This window comes from Condylura cristata, unplaced genomic scaffold (assembly GCF_000260355.1).
Source record: "Condylura cristata isolate star-nosed mole 26May11 unplaced genomic scaffold, ConCri1.0 scaffold00019, whole genome shotgun sequence".
In the NCBI taxonomy this organism is placed as follows: Eukaryota; Metazoa; Chordata; class Mammalia; order Eulipotyphla; family Talpidae; genus Condylura; species Condylura cristata.
In genome coordinates, this window is record NW_004567120.1 from 23354234 (window position 1) to 23375386 (window position 21153).

General features: G+C 40.8%; 2 protein-coding genes across 2 annotated transcripts in view; one reads left to right on the forward strand and one right to left on the reverse strand.

Annotated features, from left to right (window-relative positions):
* PGRMC1 (progesterone receptor membrane component 1) overlaps window positions 1–7129 on the forward strand; it is an 8067-nt gene extending 938 nt beyond the window's left edge. The window contains exons 2-3 of the mRNA XM_004685739.2: window positions 3134–3289; window positions 5890–7129. Coding sequence (XP_004685796.1) covers window positions 3134–3289; window positions 5890–5993 — 260 coding nt within the window. The 3' untranslated portion in view covers window positions 5994–7129. The remainder of the gene's footprint in view (window positions 1–3133; window positions 3290–5889) is intronic.
* A 3693-nt stretch (window positions 7130–10822) lies between these two features.
* Window positions 10823–19620, reverse strand: LOC101619693 (A-kinase anchor protein 17B-like). The gene is made up of 6 exons (XM_012727075.1): window positions 18868–19620; window positions 17719–17849; window positions 15803–16070; window positions 13121–13603; window positions 12638–12823; window positions 10823–10843 (listed from the first exon to the last, which is right to left on the reverse strand). Exons 1-6 carry the CDS (start codon window positions 19618–19620, stop codon window positions 10823–10825), a joined length of 1842 nt encoding a protein of 613 aa, XP_012582529.1.
* Window positions 19621–21153: the final 1533 nt, after the last annotated feature.

Here is a 21153-nt window from a genome sequence, read left to right on the forward strand (position 1 = left end):
AAAGACGAGAGGGGCCGAGTTCGCTGGGAGTAGCCTTGGTGGAATGAGAAGGTGTGGGAGAGGGAAGGCGGCGAGGGGATTAAGCAGGTAGAAGCTTTGTGCGCGGTGAGAGCCGGGTGTGCGCATTCTGCCTCAGTGCTGGTTTGGCGTGTGTGCGCGCGCGCCCGCGTTTCTGGAATGTGGCATGTGTCAGGTATGTGTGTGGCGTGTGTTTGGTATGTGTGCGCGCGTGCTGTGGCAGACGGGGAAACGCTGGAAGGTGCACGCGGGGAGCTTCCATAAACGGGTGACTGAGGGAGGAATGCGAAGACTAGAATGTTAACAGACAATGGAAATGTGGCAAGATGAGAGGGTAATACTATATTTTCGTCTGGAGCAGGAGAGAAAGGACTAGAAGTTCCCCCAAATTAAAAATGGAGGGCGGGAGAAGTGGGAGGGAGGCTCCTGGGAAATTAAAGGGGTAAGGCTACCGAGGCTGCTTGGGGTGGAGATTTCAGTAAAAGCCTGCCCAAAAAACGAGGGGGGGAGGTGACTGTTGAGCTGTTTGTGGGGGCAGGCTCGGAGGGGGTGCAGTTGAAGGTTTTCCAAGCCTGTGGAGAATCACAATCACCTGAAGCACTTGGAGGGGCAATACAAATGGTTGCTTTGACTACCACCATAACCCTGGAAGAGTTATGGGGGGAAGGTCAGGAATTTGCATTTTCACGTGCTCCTGGACTCTTTGGAAAGGAAGAAGAGAATTTTTAGCTTCTCCAATATGGACTCATAAAAGCAGGGAGCTCTGGAGTGTGAACACATTGACTGGGCTCTTAACCGCTGGTCTAGAGGGTAGAGGATGAAGGCTATTCCATAGGCACCCGTGCTTTGTTGTATTTTTCCCATCCAATTGAATCAAAATCAGATGTGGTAAGGTTCCTGAGGAAAATATCAAAGACCGAACTTCTGTAGGCATGTAACTGTCAGAGGAGCTTGAAAATCAAACCTTTATTGTCACATATAGAGTGGCACACCTAGACGCAAAAAATATCCATGTAAACAAATACCTGTTATTACTGGGCTATACCATAAAGTCATCAGAACAGGTGCCTGGAGCATGGTCTGATCGTGGTTTGCAAACTCACTGAGAGGCAGGTTGGCCTTTGTGCAGATAACAGAACTAGGAGCCGGGCAGCCTGGGTTCCATTCTTGATTGGAACACTGGCCAGCTGTGTGACAGGGTGCAAAGTGTTGTTCTCTCTGAGTCTCTGAAAAATGGTAAAGATGTCCCACAGTGACATCTCAGAGTCCCTGCACTGTCAAGCAGTGAGTCCATGAATTTGTGAAAACATCTTGTGGAGATGATACTTAATGTTTAAAAAACTCCTGAAAATTACTCATTCAAATGCCTTTTATGCCCTGCATGGCACTTTTGTGGGTGCTAAGCAAAACAGACACAAATCTCTGCTCATGGATCTTAACATTCTCTTGAATTTACAGTACAGTGAATAATATCTATTCCCCAAAGACTTTTAATGCTTTCATCCAACTTTGCTTAAGTGTTCTGTGACTAATTTCTGAAATGGTGATTTTTAAACCGTACAGGTATCCTATTTTCAAGCACTAGAGGCAGCCAGTTCCTCTGGAGTTGTACATTTGTGGAGACTGATTTTTTTTTAACCTCCTATAGTAGAAATGGTAGCAAGGAATGATGGTTTAAAATAACTACTTTTCTTTGGAATTTTATTTGCATGTAAAAATTAATCATAAATTTGTAATTGACTAAAAATCATAATTTGTAAGAAAAATTCTTTAATTGGTGGATGGAAGTTTGGGGTGACAAGGCATAGTGCAACTCAATCCATTTCATCTTGGCACAGTGGTTACCTGCAAACTTGAATGTCAGGGCTGGGATTCAATCTGCCTTTGGGGAAACAATGCATTGTTTAAAGTACACTGGATTCTTTTCATTGTTCAATATTTAAATAAGTCTAACCATCAACTCCTAAGTACCTACAAAATGATTCATGGCTCCATGTTAAAAGTTCAGTATAACATATATATATATATCAGCATAGTGTTTCATGGAACTATTTTGAAATACTGAGTCAACATTTCTTTCCATGAAAGAAAGTTCAGTATTTGCAGTTATCCCTTCAAGCCCACCAAAAACAGTTGATGGAGCTGACCTCTGCTGTGTTCTTTCTTATTTATTGACAGTGAGATTATATAACGCATGGCTGGATTTCTGAGTCACCAATACTTTCATAAACGACTTAAGTAGATACCACATGTTAATGTTTCTTATAGTCTCACAACTAGAGATTTCTGTAAGATAATCTCTACTCATTAAAGAATCTTAGAAGACAATATCTCAGAAGACAATGCTAGGGAAACGTTTTCATTTATGCCCTATAATGTAAGTTGATATACTTATGGCGACAGCTTTCTTAGGTGTAGCCTAAGTGCCTAGAACAAAGCCAACCAGTGGGTTCAATGTCCTGAGGCTGAATTGTGACTCATGAACTCTGAGATTTATATCTTGGATGGTTCCCTACCACCATCACCCACATCTCCCCTACCCACCAAGATAATCACTCTGGCTTCTTTTGTTAGGTATTTGGAATTTACAGGAAGTGGATGATAATGTTCTTTAGATTTAGTTTTAGTTATTTCTGAGTTTACTGACAACAGATCTGTAAAATGTCCACTACATAACATTGTAAATATCAACATTTTTTTTTAAAGATTTATTTATTTATTTATACAGAACTGGGGTATAGGCCAGAGATGCGGAGGGTGAGAGGATTCACCAGAGACAGAGTGGGGAGCAGAACAGACAGATCGAGGAAGTACACTGCTGAGGGGAGCAGCGGGCAGGTCAGGAGAGGTCTGCCACGCCATGTGGATCTCCTCCAGGGCAGGCGGGAATCGAACTCATGCGGAAGTGGGTTTAGATTCTCAGTGCTGTGCTTTTAACCCGCTGCGCCACCAGGGAGGGCCCAATATCAACATCTTTTATGGTTTCAAAATGGAGCTTGATATTTTTAAAAAATGACTTCTGTATTGTGCAAGGAAGCCATTTTCTGTGTATAAGCCACAGAGAAGTTGACAATGTAATAAACAATTGGTCTTTGGTTTTGTTTTGTTTTTAAAGAGGGACCTTACGGGGTCTTTGCCGGAAGAGATGCATCCAGGGGCCTTGCTACATTCTGCCTGGATAAAGAAGCCCTGAAGGATGAGTATGACGACCTTTCCGACCTCACTGCTGCCCAGCAGGAGACCCTGAGTGACTGGGACTCTCAGTTCACTTGTAAGCAGTTTTTTAAAACTTCTGCCTAGATCAAATTACCCGTAATGGGATTCGCAATAGTACAATAGTTATTACTAAGTAGCCTGACACTTGGGAGCATTTTGATAGGCTCCTCAGTCTAGATGGATCAAGTTCATGGCTTGAAGGAATTGCAGCAGTGCTGAGTCACTTGCCGGGATTGCAAACCAATTTTTTGCTAGTTCTCAGTGGAGATTTGGGTTCTTGTTTTTTAAATTTTCAAGAGCTTTGTAGAGATTTTATGCTAGGGTTTAGTGCTTGCTGTGTAGAGGAAAGGAAAGTTGCCCTCTTGGCTACAGAAAGGGGTTTCTCATCAGCCCTCTCTAGCAGAGCTTGCTGCTTAAAAGCAGCCCACATCTCTGTTGAAGAATGGGAGATTTGTATTCTCCAAAACTGCTTCTCTGAATGGAATTGAGACTAACCATAGGACTCATCTACAAGTGATGCTTATAGTCTGCACCCCACAAGAATGGTGTCTGTAGCACCCCACAAGAATGGTGTCTGTATCTTTAAAAAGGAAAGGGCATACTTGTATCTTGGCTGACACTAGAAGTCTTTCGGGGAAAGGAGTGTTATTGTGAGGTTAAGCTTAAATGTTGAGAACTAGGGAATTAGATTTTGTCAAACGGAAGTGTTGATCGCTTAAACAGTATGTATGCCAATAATATTAATCAAGAATTTGATCATCTCTTCCAGGCATAAATAGTATATAAAACCGTGACTATTTCTTTGAGGATGATTTTGCATTTAAAATGTAGTTTTCTATTTGCTGATCTTCATTAGTTAAATAACATTGGTTCTTGGGGCTAAATCCAGTTTTTGAAAATGATATTGACTATGAAGAGAATTCTGGATTAATCGTTAATCCAGAATTAATCCAGATACAGCTCCACGTTTAGAGTTGGGATTGCACACAAACTAAGTATTTAAACTTTAAAATCTAGAGGCAGGTCTTTTTTTTTTTTTTTTTTTTGCCTTGCACACATAGTTTAAGTCCCACCCCCCCCCTTATCCTTTCCATCCTGAAGATGCCTTTGTAAGAATATGTTCTATATAAAACCAATGAGCTGTCGTTTCTAACTCACAAAGCTGTTTTCTAGGACTTGCCTTCATCAATGGGATAAGAATTGTGGTTCCACCCCCAAACACAGGCTTGCCCCCCATACTGTTGTGACACTTCAGCTCTTCTCGCAGCTGGTATGGATTCCCTTAAGGCAGGGTTCTCAGGCACCACCACCCAGGCACCTTGGGGGCCTTGAGAAATATGTTCAGATGGGGAAGTTCCAATTGTTTTCTGATGATTACTTCACACAGAGACAGCTCTGGTTACCTGGTTAGGCAGGTTGGTTACTCTTAGTTCCTACCCATGTTCAGGAGGAGGAGACTTGGCTTCTGACCTTGGGCTGGTTAACCCTGTGTTAGCTTGGATGGCAGGAGCCCTGATTACAATGGTGCTTTGCACTACTTTCATTGCATAGAGCTTCCCCCACGCCCCATGTTGGGGGAGAAGCACCCATGTCCTGCTGGCCTTTATCCATCTTTCCTTCTCTTCACGTCAGACAACAGTCTGCTAACTGGTTGTCCCTAAATGCTGCTCCTTTGTCTCTTAATGCCTTCTTATTCCCTACAGTATGGTTTCTATCCCCAAAATTAGATTCAGCTTTCTCAGTTTTCAGGCACCTGCTTTTTGCCAATACTAACTTCATTCCTCCAGTCCCTGTTGTAAATCTATCATATGCGCCCCCCCCCAGGAGCTCCCACAGAAGAGTTCCCTTTTCAGTCCCTGGGATGTCCAGTTTTCATTTTATTAACTCATTTTTCCAGTTTTTCTTTAAAGTATTGTGTATCCTTCCTTTTCCATTCCCACAGGCAGCCCCCCACTCAGGCTCATGTTCCTTCAGGTGCAGAGCTGCCTGCTGGCCACCTGGTCAGCCTTACTGACTCTTTTACTGACACTCCTGCTTTCTCCTTACTGAAATTTGCCCTATACACAGTGATACTGTTGTTGCCAAAGCAACATTTGGCTGTGCCATTCCTTTGTCATAAACTTTCAGTGTCCTTTGTCACTAGAGGATAAGTCCAAACTCCCCGGGCTAGCTTTCCACATCCTTCATAGTATTTCCCCACACTGCCTAGCTGACCTTAACTTTGCCCCTGTGACTTGGTATCTGTGTTGTTCCCCATACCGTCTCACCTGCTTGCCTTCATTAGTGGTGTTTTCATTTTCTGCAAACCCTTCCCAAGTCCTGCACATTTCCCAAAGCAAATCCTTAGCCCATAAGGTATCCTGTAACCATTAGAACTCAGTGAGCTCTCGTTCTGCTACTAAACACTTTTCCACACACCCACAGCTCCATTTACCTGTACACTCAACGTCAGCTTTCACTACCTGCTTTGTATTCTCAACAAAACTTAATTCTCTATTGGCAAGGACTGTTGTATAAACTTTTTTTCCCATCCTTCAAGAAATTCAGATGTTGATGTGTAGATTATAGGCCCCAAATAATAATATTACAAAGGAAATGTTATGATTTGCTATTAATCACAAGAGTGATGCTTTGTGTTTTCTTCTCTGCTTCCAGTCAAGTATCATCACGTGGGCAAACTGCTGAAGGAGGGGGAGGAGCCCACCGTGTACTCAGATGATGAAGAACCAAAAGATGAGAATGCTCGGAAAAATGATTAAAGCATTCAGTGGAAGCATATCTATTTTTGTATTTTGCAGAATCATTTGTAACATTCCAGTCTGTCTTTAAAACATGGTGATTTCAATATTTAGAAAAGTTTTGAACTTGCTGTAAAGTTTTTAATTAACATCACTAGTGACACTGATAAAATTAACTTCTCTTAGAATGCATGATGTTTGTCACAAGTCCAGAGAGTAAGCACAGTGATGTAATAGGATTGTTACTGCTGTCTAAATTCTTTTTTCCTGAGAAACAAATAGGACTTCGGTATTTCCCCCAGACAGGTTAAAAAAATAAAAAGGTTCAATGCACAGAGTCCTTCAAACACTAAGAACAAAGGATTAATATTTCCTCACAATAGTCTCTAAAGACAGCAAATCCCTTATTTCTCAATTGACTTCACTGCATGATTTCTGTTTTATCTACCTCTAAAGCAAATCTGCAGTGTTCCAAAGGCTTTGGTATTGATTTGCAGGAGCGCGGCCCAATAACTAGATCTGAAAGATGGCTCAGTTGAAGAAACCTATTGACTGTTTCTTTCTAGACCACTGCAATGTCCTTGTCTTCCTCTGGACACTCCAACGCCCTCACTAACGTAATCTTCAGTGAGGATTTAGACATGATTGCAACACTCAAAAAAAAGCTTAGGAAAAAATTGCTTGCTTGCCTAAAAATCTAAATAATATATGAAGATGATAGGACTGTCTGATAGTGTCTTCTGACACTTCACATTCATGGTGGGACAGTGGTTATTTGACATGAGAGGAACACCTGCGACAGGTGTTTGCTCCAAGGGCCTTCATACACCCGGAAGAGAGACTACACATAACTAGTGTGGTTTTAAAAGTATATTCACAAGGTGACAGTCACTGTTACTACAAAACTGTAAGGCACCCCAAGAGTAGTCAAGTATCCCAGTCTATCGATATTGGTCTTTTGGTTAACAATAAACATAGTTAAGTAGACTGTACAGTTGTATGAAGTTGTAAAGGTATTATATGAATAGTGAGGGTTCAAACTCTTGTAATTGTAGTTAAATAGTTGTATTTTCTTGTGAACCGTGTTTAATGGTTTTACCTCAAATCAAAACACAATGAAGTGCTTTGGTGAGTTAATAAAATGGTTGGCCCCAGCATACAATGGTGGGTTTTGTTTTTGTAACCTTCATCTATGAAACCAGATTCAATCATTTTACTTCTTCAGCTTAATACTGTTAGTTTTGAGGATTTTTTTTAATCCATAAGAATCAGGGACCAGGCCCTCCCTGGTGGCGCAGCAGGTTAAAGCACAGCACTGAGAATCTAAAAGCTGCTTCCACATGAGTTCGATTCCTGCCTGCCCCAGAGGTGACCACATGGCGCGGCAGACCTCTCCTGACCCACCTGCTGCTCCCCTCAGCAGTGTACTTCGTCGATCTGCCTGTTCTGCTCCCCACTCTGTCTCTGGTGAAGCCTCTCACGGCCCCTGAGCCTCTGGCCTGTACCCCAGTTCTGTATGCACAAATAAATAAGTCTTAAAAAAAAAGAATCAGGGACCAAAAGTTTATAAAACCAATTACCAGCTTGTCTTGTTTAGAATTAGTGAATCAATTTTTTTGTTTCTTGTCCAATTTTGCCTTTTTAAGTCAGAACTTTCTAAACTGTCAAGACATTGAGGTCTATAGCTATGTTATTAAGGGGTAAATTGTGCTGAAGGTATTTTAACAAGTGTTACGGTCTTAGGGATTTCATTTTAACATGCCTTTGGACAGGAAAGTATTCAGGAGTCTTTAGCAGTCTTAATTCACTTCGTGTCAAAAGAAGGATGTCAGATTTGCAGGTGCAAGTCTGGTTGTGTAAGCAACATATTAGTCTGAATTTTAGTGTTTTGCCATCTTACGCTATTAAAATTGACAATTTTTCTTACAAAGATGTACTTCAAGAACCAAAAATGGCTCACAACTTTACTTTTTTTTTTTTTATTTTATCAGATCGGATTAGTTGCTTCTTTTAAAATATGCCCTATCCCCCCAAGTAGGCTTCCTTCATTTATCAAATGATTTCTGTTCCTATTTGTGCCAAGTGACTGGTTATGCTACATACTTAAGAGACTGGGTGGGAGAGAAGCTGGGCCACCTTTGTAGCCTGAAATCTCATTTCCACATGAAGATTAGGCTACTCCTTTTACAGAGTTAAACAGGTTTGTCTAATGCCAAGAGGAAAACTTCCAGAGCCTGGTCAAAGCTTCCACCCCAGAGAGCCTGATTTCTCCTCCATTCAGAACTAAGCTAACACTGTTGATTCCATGTAAAAGGATATTACTCTAAGGCAGAACTTTGTTCTAAAAAACATCTCAAATCCAGCTAGCATATTTGTGAGCCATATTATGTAAAAGGTGCCACTCCAGCAGATGGGGGAGTGGTTGGTACAGCCACCAAGCCAGCAGGGGAGGTGTGAGGACCATCTCTGACTCCTGCAGGCACAGTACAGATGCTGATCTGTGGGTCTTGAGCCACATTTGCTAAGCCTTTTCAGTATCTGGGGGTCATTCCATCTAAGGTCACATTCATCTTAGTTCACAGGTTTTCATAGAAAATGTTCCTGCACGTGGGCAGCATGCCAGCCCAAGACCCAGAACAAGCATCCATACAGTCCTTGCTGTGTCAGAAAGAGATCTTTGAACTCAACAAGGGCTCTTTCAGCTCTAAAGTGCCCAGATTATATTCTAAGGTACAGGCTGTTATGTAACACTTAGCTGCGTTTGCTGTACATTTCATGTGAAAAGACTGAACTCTTGAATGGTCAAAGACTGATTACTGAGGTCCCTAGATGTAAAAACAGTGTTACCTTGAATTTTAGTGCTTTGTCATTTTATTTTTTAAATTAGCCTTATAAGAGGTGTAGTCCCTGTGACTAGACCTCCCATTCCCCACCCACATCTACTTTTGGGGGGGTATTGTATGATTTAACCATTTCCAATTAAATACCGAGGGTCTGAGATGAAATTCCAGAGAGTCCATTTTGCTACCTTTTAATAGCACCGATAAAACCTTTGCTGAAGGGAGGACAGTCTTAGATCCAAATATGATTTCAGTTTGTCCACAACAATAAAAGTGGTTTCATGAGCTCTGGCAGAGTCAGTTCCCACAAACCTCCACAAAGGGAAAAGTTACAGAGAATGTTAAAACAGGACATGAAGATTTTCATAGAAAATGTTCCTATATGTGGGCAACATTCTAGACAATACATGCAATAAATGAACAAAGACTCTTCTTCAGTATGACAATTTTATTTTTAATATACTTGAAAAGTAAATGTGAGTAACTTCTCTGACAATTGAAGGTGAGAGAAAGGATCAGCAATATTAGTGCAAAGCAACATACTTCAGGTAGAAATTCCCTGTCCTCCCCAGGGAATTATCAACATGTATTTAAAAGGTAAGATTTTAAACAGTCTTGCAACCAAAAAACACATTTATTTGGTTCTTATTTTCAAAATCACCGGGTTACACGGCTTTCTACCTGAGAAATTCAAACAAATGGAACAAAACCACATTGATTGCATTTTCTTAAAGCACTGTCAGTTGCACATACAAGGAAAAGTGAAAACACCTGTTTAACATAAAGTTCAGGACCTTAATAGGTCATGGAAAAAAGAGAAAATATTTTGCACGATGTAATAGCAAAATAAAGAATAACTTAATTAGTAGAAAGTGATTACAATATTTTCAGTTCTATATCAGTCCTTACTAAGCCGTTCAATTAAAAAGCACAGGATAAGTGTTCTCTTCTTTGTTTAAGGCTTATATAAAAAAAAAAGTTTACTCAACTCTAGAATTCATTACATAAGATGTAAAAATCCAAAGTTGTAAAGTAAATATAAAACCAGTATTTTTACTTTCTTAGAGGTTCCATCATGATATTTAGCAAACAAGCAGAAGACAAAATGTTTTCTAGATGTGACTTAGCACCAGTTCTGTTGTACAAAAAAAAGTTTCACATGCTGTATTCTCCAATTTTTTAAAATATCTGGTTACTGTGCAGCAAGTTGTTTTCATGCTTAAAAACTCCTCGAAGAAAAATTATCAAATTACAGAAGTAAGTGAGATTTTTTTTTTTCAAAACAAGCATAATTTCTTTCTGTAACAAATCCATAATGCTCTTTGTTTTGGTAGCATAAAACAATGAGGCAGGGTTTTATTGGTCAAGAATATCTAGTTATTGAAAGTAGACAAAGTGCAAGCTGTTAGTTTAAAAGGCTACTCTGGACAATAACACCTTGCACATTAATAGACATTGCTAGTCCTCAGAAAGGCATACGCCTCAGGAGAGATTTTTTTTTCCCAAAAATGACGGGCCAAATCCAGTTTTGATGGCAGAGTCACTGGCTTGAAAGTGGAATTGACAAAAAGTCAACAAGCCTTTCATTGGTTATTTTATCAATAATAAAAATAATCTGCTATGTTACATTCATTTCTGAACTTTTGCATGTCTTAGCATCTTTCTCCTGGATTAGAAGTGAACAGTGAAACAACTTATGGCTCTTGTAGTACCACTGGATGTTAGGTTGCTCAAGAGGCTGGTTATGAGTGCATGTCATGCTTCACCATTCAGAGAAACCACACTGGCATCCAGAATTTGCTCTACCAGTTGCTACCTTTCTATAGTGTTATCAAGTGAAAGATTTTTGAAACAAATCATGACATATAAAAGACATGCTGTCTTCCACTAGTCTTGTGGATTGAAATCACCTTTCTTGCTAAAGGCAGTCTAATCTCATTGATGTCTTCCATTGCCAAGTCAGATATTGTAGCTTTAGTGTGTGTATGTGGGGGTGGGGGAGCGTGAAGATCATTGACTGCCCCTGAGATCCTAAATCCAATATAAGGCATAATGGATCAGCTCAGTGCTCAGTAGAACATGCATTAAGGTGTAAGTCTTTACCAATCTATAAAATATCTCAATTTAAAAACATATTTAAGAAGTTCAAAACCAGTAGGTTAAAAAGATAAATTGCAATTGTTCACAGCTTACAAATCCTGCGTACATACAGTTTTTCCCCAGATAGAAAACCATGAGCTTTGCCAACAACTCTCCCTAACTCCATGGAATTATTGAGGATTGAGGAGGCACTTGTTATTGTTTTATAAAAGTCAGTTTGGGGATATTCAGTGATTTTTTACAAACTGGTGTCACCCAGTCCTGAGTAAGGATTACATAATCTGAAATGGAATGGTCTCTCTTCCAAGTGCCATTGATGGAGCCTCAGTATCTTTCAATATATCTTTTTGCAAATCCCACTGGTTGTATACTCCAATTCTGTTTCATTTTTAGGATGGAATGACATGATGCTTTTCAAGTCTGTTAAAGGTCTACCATCTGTTCAAGACTTAAATGACAACTTGAGTCCTTTTTAGATATTTCTTCCAAGATGCCATCTCTGAAAAGACAGCTCTTCGAGTACTATGAATCGATTAATAAGATTAATTGCCTTCTGGTGGGCACTCATGAAACTCAAATGTCATGAAGTTCACTATATGTTCTAGCTGTCACCTCTTTTTATCTATAGTTCTTTCTAGATAAGTCAGGAAAATCTGTTGCTACACAAGTTAAAGATCAGGTACAAAGGTCTTGGTCATTCACTGTTGCCCTTCAGAAGATATGTGATACCAAATGATGATATTATTAACAGCAAGAGTCAAAGAGGTTTATCTCAACTACTTCAGATGTTACTTTGCTGCTTCGCTGGCACTAAATTAAAGTTTTCATTGAATTGTTGATATATCTGTTCTTAGATCAGGAAGTTTTGTGAGCACATTGTTCTACCAAGCATCAGAATCTAGATATTTTGTATTTCCAACACTTACAAACACAACTGCAGTCATTCTGATCTAAGCTTTATACTTTGGTAAGAGAAACAAGTTCTTGCTTTTGACCTTGCTCAAGTTTTTAAACGCCACTCTCTTGTTCTGCAGTTGTTAACTACATAGCTATATTTGGTTTTAATTTTTTTTCTTGCAAGTTGTTTCTTGTGAATAATGGTGTTCCTGATCCAAGAGACCTTCAAAACATTTAAAAAGAACCAGTGTACTTGTTTCCTGAATAGTTGCCACGGTCAAGGTATTCCTGGTGGCTATATGGAACGTAATTAGCAAATTTCATTGTGAAATCTTTTGAGTTCTCATGATATCTGAATCTTCTTGTATCCCGTTTATATTCTGACTTCCATGGGATCTTTCTTCTTTTCAGGACATTCCGCATCTGGAAAGCATTAGCACTTTTGGTGGTTGATATTGGCACATGAGATGGCCTATAGTTCACGCTTTGGTCAAATGTATTATCACTAAACCTCCTCCTCTTCCTTGCGATATCATTTAACAAATCACTGGAACTGGATTCACGGTGGTAGCCTCTATCAGATAAATATCTGGGGGTGAATGCTTCCCTCCTCCTGTAGTTGTTTTTACCCTTCAACCGTGAATATCTCATTTCATACCTGGACCTTCTCTCTTTTTGTCTAAGCTTGTATTTTGAGTATTCTTCATCACCATTCTGCTTCCACTTTGAATAAAAAGTGCGATGACTTGACCTACTTTCCTCATCGCAGGTGATGACTTTATTGGTATCAAGAGAACCTCCTTCTGAGGTACAAGGATATGCACTCACTGATTTCTCCTCTTTGTTTATGGTCAGGGCTTCATTGAAGCATGCAGAATCACTACTAATTTCCTCGAAGAAATCTGTCAACTCCAAATCTAGGTCTGCTGACTTGTTGGGTGCAGAAACTTGGTTTTCCATTGTGGATTCGGTAACTCCGACCTGAGAGGCAGGGGTCTTTTCCAACAGATAATTCTGTGCCACAATCGGGGAGAACTGATCATTGGTTATACTGACAGTGAAATTGCAATAATTTTGAAACCCCATAGCCCAATGTTTGGCAGAATATGCATTCCTTCTTCTTTGTGGTTTACGCTCAAGAGTTCGGAGAAGAAAATCTGTCCAGAAATCATCATCTTCTTGAACTTGTTTTCTCCTTTTCAGGTTTTGAATTTGGCTCAATTTGGTTGGGGCAAACCTAGGTTTTCTCAAATGGATTTGAATACCATTTCCCTTAGCCAGGACAAACCTCTCCCACTGACGTGCTCTCACCTTGTGCCTTGGTTGTAGGCACATACGGGTATAAGTTGGAGATTGATAGTAGTTTAATAGATAGTCAGTAAATTCCTCTGTTTCATATATCTTCTTTTTCCTGCCATGGTCTTGCTCAGATAATATGGAAGAATAGGGTTGACCAGAACTATCGTCGTCTCCTTTCTCAGGAAGCTGGCCTCCGATTATTGTAATCTTCAAGGAACACTTGTCAGGGAACACATCGTCCTCAGATTCATCACTTAATAATTTTCCAATTCTCTTATCTCTAGCTGAAGAATTTATTCTGTTTTCCTCAAGGGAATGAGAATATGTATGTAAGTAAGCCTGAGTTAGCTCCTTCAGGTTTTGTATTTGTTTGTCGTCTGACATTTCTTCATAATTTTGAAGATGCATAATGTTTAAGTCTTTCTTTGGCATTTGCAGCATGTTCCCCAGAACACTTTTAGCTGCAGTGTCCCGTGGGCTAGTTTGTGAGGATCCCTTAAAAAAAATGTTAAAAATCTCACATGAAAAAAGGAACAGATTAAAGCTTTCTAAGAAATACTCAGTGATCAAAAAAGATGAACTCATGCCATTTGTGACAACATGGATGAAGCTGGAGGTGATTATGAGAATTAAATAAGTCAGAAGAAGTGATAACTATTGGATGGTTTCATTTGCATGCACAATATAGAGAAGTCAGTGGGGGGGGGCGGGAAAGCAAAACCTGAAAGCTGGCCATAAATCTGGGGGATAATTGCAGGGGAGGGGAGAGGGGAGGAGGGTCACATAAGGGGAGGGAGGAGCAGAAGGGATGGGGTAGATGGATCACGGGTGGGTGGTGCAGTGGTGATAGAAGAACTATGGGGACTATAGCTGAGGGGAGAAATGAAGTGCTATTAAAAATAGCAAAGATGTAAGGAAATAAATAAGGGAAACATTTAAAGAAAACTTTTAAAGAAAAATGGACTTTCTGACATTGTTCTAAAGAGGCTTCTCATACTAGCTGAATAGATCCAGACGAGGACCAGTTTTGCACTGAAAAATGGAAGGGTAAGAAATGAATTGTCCATTTCAAAAGACCACTTTTACTAGGTCCATATGTCCATCCTTCTGTTAGAACTTGCTGGGATATACATATCTTCAAGCACATGACCCTTTTTGCATTTGCTATATGATAAATTGCACTCATCACAAATTCTAGGTATTGTGCTGGGCTGGGACGTGAAGAGGAATACTTTCCAAACTGCCCAGAAAATTCTCAAACCAGAAAATACTAACAGGTGAGATGTGTGAGTCAATTGGCTGAAACAGAAATGGCCTTTGTTTTTTGTGCCAGCCTCATCCTGTGGACTGCAGGTGAGGGGGGTTGTCTCTGAGCTGCCTCCTTGCCTGTATCAGAAGGAAGCAAGACTCAGTGGAAGTAGTGGCCATGGGGCCTCGCTGGTGGTGCAAGGGGTTAAGTCTCAGCATTGTGAAGCTCTCTGCAGCCACTGCAGCATGAGTTTGGTCCCCAGCCAGGGAGGTGACCCACATGGCACAGCATAGCTCTTCTGTCTCACCTGCTGCTCCCCTCAGTGGTGTGTTTCACTCCATCTGCCTATTCTGCTTCCCACTCTGTCTCTGGTGAATCCACCTGGGCCCTCCACACCTGTGGCCTGTCCCCCAGTTCTTGTATGCATAAATAAATCTTTAAAAAAAAAAGCTGTGGCCATGACAGTGGCTCTGTGTGTGGTCTGCACAAATACCCATAAGCCCTACCCCACCAGGAGAGTGTGCACAGCATTCCCCCAGACATGGGGCACAAAGTTGGGCACAGTGCTTACTCATTACCTGAGATAAGAATCTGGGGACTGCATAATTAGTTTAAGTAGCCAGTGGGCTGAGAATTAGGTACCACAGACATTATAGAGGCAAATTTTTGAAAAGGAGTAACTAAGGTCAACTAGAAAGGACCCAGCTTGCTTATCATAAATGCCAACGTGAGCTATTTCTGATCCTGATTGCACTAACTTTGATTGTCCACACCAATGAGAAAAAGGTGGAGACTGCAAATATACTTGACATGAATGCTAATATGCATGCCATTAACTCTATTTAAAAGCACTGAATGTGAATTTTTAGATTAAGAGTTTGGGAGCTCTTCTGACTTTTATTCTGAACATCTGCTAACTCTGGTTATCTTTCAGAGCTAAGTGGGGAGAGGGGGGACCTTCTGAACTGAAACGCTCCAAACTAAATAACTGCTCTGTGATGTGAGAAATTCCATAGCAAATAGTTTAAGGCTAGACTAACATGAGCTTGCTACACAAAGGTGTCTCCTTCAGGCTCTCCCTTCTCATGGGAGCACGTTACAGATAAACAGACAAGTAAAGTTAATGGAAGACTATGACCCTAACCCCATGTGCCATTTCCTCCCTCTGACATTTTCTTGTACATCCAGGAGAGACAGTAGTGCAGGGCTCTAGGTGATATCTTCCTTGAGTTTGGAAACACAAAGTGGGGGGAGGGGGGCTCTCGGGGGGGGGCAGTGGTGAAACACAAGTCCTTTAGAGGATTTAGGTACCGCTAGTGAAACAATAAATGGGCTTATTAGCGCTCAACCTATGGGAAACAAACCCCAGTGAATGCAGTGAGTGTCCACGGGGCCATGTCAACTAGGCCATGTGCAAGTTGTGTCTCAGGAAGGTGAGTACTTACCAAAATAGAAGAATGATTGGTGAAGAGCCTAACTTCAATTTTCCTCAGGAGTACCCGAAGCAACCGAAGAGCCTCCACACGCCTTTGAGTCAGCAGGTACTTCCTCTCCTCCCATTCCACTGCGGAGTTGGGCTCCTGAGCTGTCTCAGCCTTGGCTTTATCCGTCTGTCTCCTTTGCCGGTGTCTGTCCCTTTCCTTCAGGGCTCGCCTCCTGACTCTGGCCTTCTTCCTTTTTTCCTGGGCTTTCCTCTCCTCCTCTTTTCTTTTCCTGGACAATGATTAAAAGTTAATCACTCAGAAGGTGTTGACAGTCATGTGTCACTTCATGATGGGGATTCGCTCAGAGAATGCATTGTTAGGAGATTTTATCACTGTGCTAATGTCCTAGGATGTAGTTACGGGCATCCAGATGCTATACCCCGCTACACTGGATGTTGTAGTCTGCTGGGACCACCGTGCTATACATGGTCTGTCATTAACTGAAACGTGGTTAAGCAATGCGTGACGATGTTAGGCATTTGATCGCCTCCCTCTTCTTCCACGTCAGGGGAGGACAGGTCATAGAGGTTTCCAGGACTCTCTCACACTGACTCCAGGGCCTGACATAGAAAATTTACGACCAAAAACATTGGGTTGCATTGGTCAGGGAGAAAAACATGAATGAGTTGGGTAGGTAAGAGCCTGTACAGGAGACTTTATGCAGAGATAGTATCAAGAAAAAAGAACGCTACAGACCTAAGAGGGGACCTCTGGCCCTATTTTCTCAAACCACAAATAGGGATACTGAACTCAGCTTTCATGTGAGGGTGTCACTTCTATTATCCAAACCTTCTGTGAGTTCTGGCTGCATGCCCACAGATAAGGGTAAAGTCAAGGCAGAGAAAACCTTATGCGTGAGAAGTGTTCCTTGGTGCATAGGACTGAATGCAGCACATGATCATAAAATCATGCCCGCTTAGAAGGGGGTGCTTTTTTTGTAAACTGCTGTCTTTTAGTTAGGACCCTCTGGAAATGTAGGAAGAAGAAAAAGGGACAATTTCTTGAGTGAAGACTTAGCCAAAATGTGGAGGTTGATCTAGACTGCATGCTCAGCCTGGTAATTGGGGGGAATTGGTATCATGACTAGATTCAAGTTCTGGCAAACATCACCCTTGGGAATTCAAGTAACTCCTAGCACCCACCAGACAAGCAAATGAGAGACCCACATTCCAATACTACCTGTCTCCTTTGAATCACCACAATTTACCTGAGAATCTACAAGAATAACCAAGTCAGGGGAGGGACCAGGGCCTTAAACTGTTCTCAGAGCCCTGTACTCTTGACCCATTTGTACTTGGTAAACCGTTGGCAACCAAATAACCCTTAAACAATGATAAGTTTAAAGAAAGCAGTAGAGAGGCTGTTGAAATTCACAGAAAAGACTTAGGCCAACAAGAATAACAGTCCCATGCCTTCTTGCCTATGGGTTAGTTTGCTTATTGGCCATTTCGTGGAAGAAAAGCTTTTCTAGACCTAGAAAGAAATCTTTAAATATAATTTAAATTGGTAAGCTAAGTAAAATTTTGGTACATTGGTAAAATTTTTCATTTGACTGGCTAGGATTTTTCATTATAAAAGATCCTTTTTAAAAATATATATTTTTCCCAGATCTCCTCAGCTGGTTAGTCCAATTATTCTTCACTACTTGTTCTTCCTGACAATATTGCCTTAAAACAAACAACAACTCTTGGTCAACTGTCTTGTCATTTGGCTTTGCTACAGCACAGTCACAGAGTGTAGGTATCAGTGATGTTTTCTATTCTGTATCAATTTCTCTGGCCACCTTCATATTATCTATCAAGTATAGCCACTCTCCCAGAGGGTAAAACCCATAAATCAAGAGTAAAAAACCCCTTCACTGAAGCTGGTCACCTTACCTCTCAGTCTCTTCCTCTTCTCTCTTCTTTTCTTTCTTCCTTTCTTCCTCAAGTTCTTGTAATTTTAGTCTTTCTTGATTCCTCCTCTTGATAGCTCTTTCACTGAAGTGTTTAGTTGTATCAAGCATAACCTGACCTCAAACAATTTAAAATTCCATTAGACAAGTTTGCCAGCTGGCCTGGCCTGGTGTGTCCCTGGCTAGACCAACAAAACTAATATGGACATGACTATTCAAAGAGCACCCATACTGCTCCACAGCCTCTGGTCTCTTGCCAAGTAACCTGTGGGCTTCAGAATTTTCTTTGGCTGTGACTTCATAGTCACTGGTGACATCACAGTGCCATTGCTTAGATACAGTCTCTGAGAAACATGAGTATACCATCTCTGGTTATGAACACCAACTGAGATAAGGTATTTTTTAATCACCAGAGACAAATAGACAGTTTTGTCTAGAAGTAAGAGTACATGAAACTGACCTCAGGAGAATTAAGATCTGACTGTAGTGATTATTAAACTACACTGTAAATCTTTCTCAAATAAAGTGACAGTCACATCTAAGCACTACAAATACATTTGCTTAAAAAAATAGGAGGCAAAAGTAGTGATTGAGACGTGAGGGACAATGATTAGCAACAAGTTTATGTTATCTTTGGTGGATAGTCACAGGACTGAGGATAGTATGCGGGGGAGGGGGGGTTCCTATCTCCCTGATAGAGGTTTCTTTTTCACACTTGATCTTAGCCAAAAGGCTGAGAAGTGATGATAAAAGTTTCCTTTCAAGCTGGCCCACAGTATGGGGTTTTTGCTTTATCCTATCTGAGTGGCTCTTAATTTTTAAATGTCCATTTTAAAATAAGTAGTTCCACAAATAATTCTCTCACATGGAGCATCTTTGAATGTCCTAAAGGAGATAGAACAGAGTCCCAGACTTTAACCACTGTCATATTAAAGCCACAGCTGGCAGCATACCTGAGAGCCGGATTCCATTTCTTCCTGAACATCCATATATTCCTGATAACACCAATCTTTACATTAGCTAGGGATCAGAGTCTAGTGGCATCTAAAGATTTTTTTTTCTAGATGCTTCCTTCTAGGTTTTACTCTGGACCACAGGAACTGTGGGAAAGAAAAGAAACTGGCTATCTTACCTTCATGTTACATGCCAGAGCTTTCCCATCGTCACCCTTAAGCATAAGCTTCATCCCTCGAAGGGACTCCATGGCTTTGACAAAGTCAGTTGACTCTTGGTACTGTATAAAGGCCTCGAAGGTCTGCAAGCCAAAGCTGAAACCCCCAAAGCTCCCACCAGTCATCACTTCTCTGTAGGGGTCGAGCATGGGGATATCTACATTCTTGATCTTCCCAAAACTTTCAAAGACCACTCGAAGGATCTCTTCACATGGCTTCTCCCCACTGGAACCTTTGGGTGCAAACCACTTGCAAGGCAGGCCTTCAAAATAGATAGAATCTGGGCTCTTATCGAGGTCCTGCTCGTCTCCTCCATCACTTGAGGAGGCCTCCTTTTCCTTGGGGAAAGGTTCCCACTCTCCCTGGGCATCTGTAGCTACAACTTTTAAGTCTGTTTTCAAACCATTTATCTTGATGATCTTCCCATGTAACTTGGCCTTCAGGATCTGAACCAAACTTCGAGTCTCAGCCTCACCCTCAAATCGGATGAAGTCTTTTGTACTTTTGGAGAGGCGGACTGTGGTAAACTGATCAGGACAAATCAGGCTTTTCAGTTGGTCCAGAACCTCCCAGTTAGAGAAGGGTCGCACAGGTTCTGTAGTCTCTGGGAGCAGTACGTTGATCATCAGTTTGGCTATGGGCTTGAGGTAGAGGTGTCGAGCTGCACAGAGCTCTGTCGCCTCAGAGTTATCATAAACCACCGTGACCATCATGGTAGCTTTGGGAAACCTTAGAAGGTGAAAGAGAACATTTTCATACCAGTGAAGGAAAACACAGATTTGGGGTTTTTAATTTTTTAAACGATTTTGGGTTTTGAATGATAGTTTTGCTGGACTTTGGTCCAACTGGTAGAGGAAAGGATCCTGCGGGGAAAATTAAGACAAGACTGTGCATTTGTTTCATATTTTTACAGTTTTCAAAGAGTTTCCATGTACTGTGTGTCAGTTTCCTTACCTGAAAAATTGAGAGTAAAGAAATTCTGGGAGGAGTAAATGAGCAAGTGTATGCAAAATCTTTCGAGTAGTACCTGGCACATAAGAAGTTCTCAATAAACATAAGCTATGAATATTAGTATTTATTAGTGGTGGCAGTAATATCTTACCACATTTGATTCACGAGGCAACCTGTGAGTAGGTATCTTCCTGTCTGTTTTATACATGAGGACACTGAGATGGGTTCAGGAGAATTAAACGACTTGCCCATAGAAATACCAAGATTCCAAACCTCCATCTTACTGTGTACAATTAATCTCAAAAGTAAAGTCCCATAAAAACCTTAATGCAGTATACAGACATCTCCCGGTGTTCCCTGTGCTCCACACCTAGTAACCACTGTTCTACTCTGTTTTTAAGAATCCAACTTTTTCAGATGCCACATAGGAGATCATGCAGTGTGTTATTGATCAACCAGTTCTTTCAAAGGCCATCAAAAGCAGGCGCTAAGATATTGTGATCTAGAACTCCTATGATAGCAACACTGAATTGGGATGATATGAAAATAAACAAGCTCTCTTTCTCCAAAAACATTATCTGAATAGTAAAATAAAGAAATACATCCAGTTAGCTTGCTGCATGTTTCAAAATAAATAAGAATCAACACTGAGTTTCTGTAGGGGGAAAAGTAATTTGATATTCAACCAAGATATAACAAACCCACAAATTTGCCTGCAGTCAATAGGTATTTATTTTAACAACCTAATTTAAAGCCATAGCTTTTTAAAATATTCCAGAAAAAAGACACTTCAAAAAAAGTTATGAAAAGTGATCAGGTTTTGTGGTCCTTCCCATTTATTTCAGTGATATTACCTTTGTTTTAACCTTTTAGAATGCATCTCTTGGACTGATTCCAAAGTCTAGGTTACATTCTTTTATTTATTTATTAGTTTTATTTTCACACAGAAGATACGGGGTGTAGGTCAGGAGTGTTGGGGGAGGGGAGTGAGAGGATTCACCAGAGACAGAGTGAGGAGCAGAACAGGCAGACTGACTGAAACACACTGCTGAGGGGGGCAGCGGGCAAGACAGGCGAGGTCTGCTGTGCCATTTGGGTTACATTCCTAGCTGGGGATGGAACTCAGGCTTTAGCAGTGAGAGAGCTGAAACTTAACCCCCCCAGGCCACTACGGAGACACCCTGTGTTACATTCTTCTAAATAATCTTAATGAAGGTCAATTTTGAATTCTTTTATCATGGCTTTGATATTTGGAAATCATCAAAAATTATCTATAATCAAGACTTTGGGATAAA

What these genes read in the sequence shown, in the direction of transcription:
- LOC101619693 (XM_012727075.1), bottom strand. Translation starts at nt 19,620, where the DNA reads ATGATGGTCACGGTGGTTTATGATAACTCTGAGGCGACAGAGCTCTGT. An exon ending in GAAGAGGAAGAGACTGAGAG is followed by an intron (nt 16,071 to 17,718) that starts GTAAGGTGACCA and finishes ATCATTGTCCAG; the next exon opens with GAAAAGAAAAGAGGAGGAGA. An exon ending in GCCTACAACCAAGGCACAAG is followed by an intron (nt 12,824 to 13,120) that starts GTGAGAGCACGT and finishes ATTGTGGCACAG; the next exon opens with AATTATCTGTTGGAAAAGAC.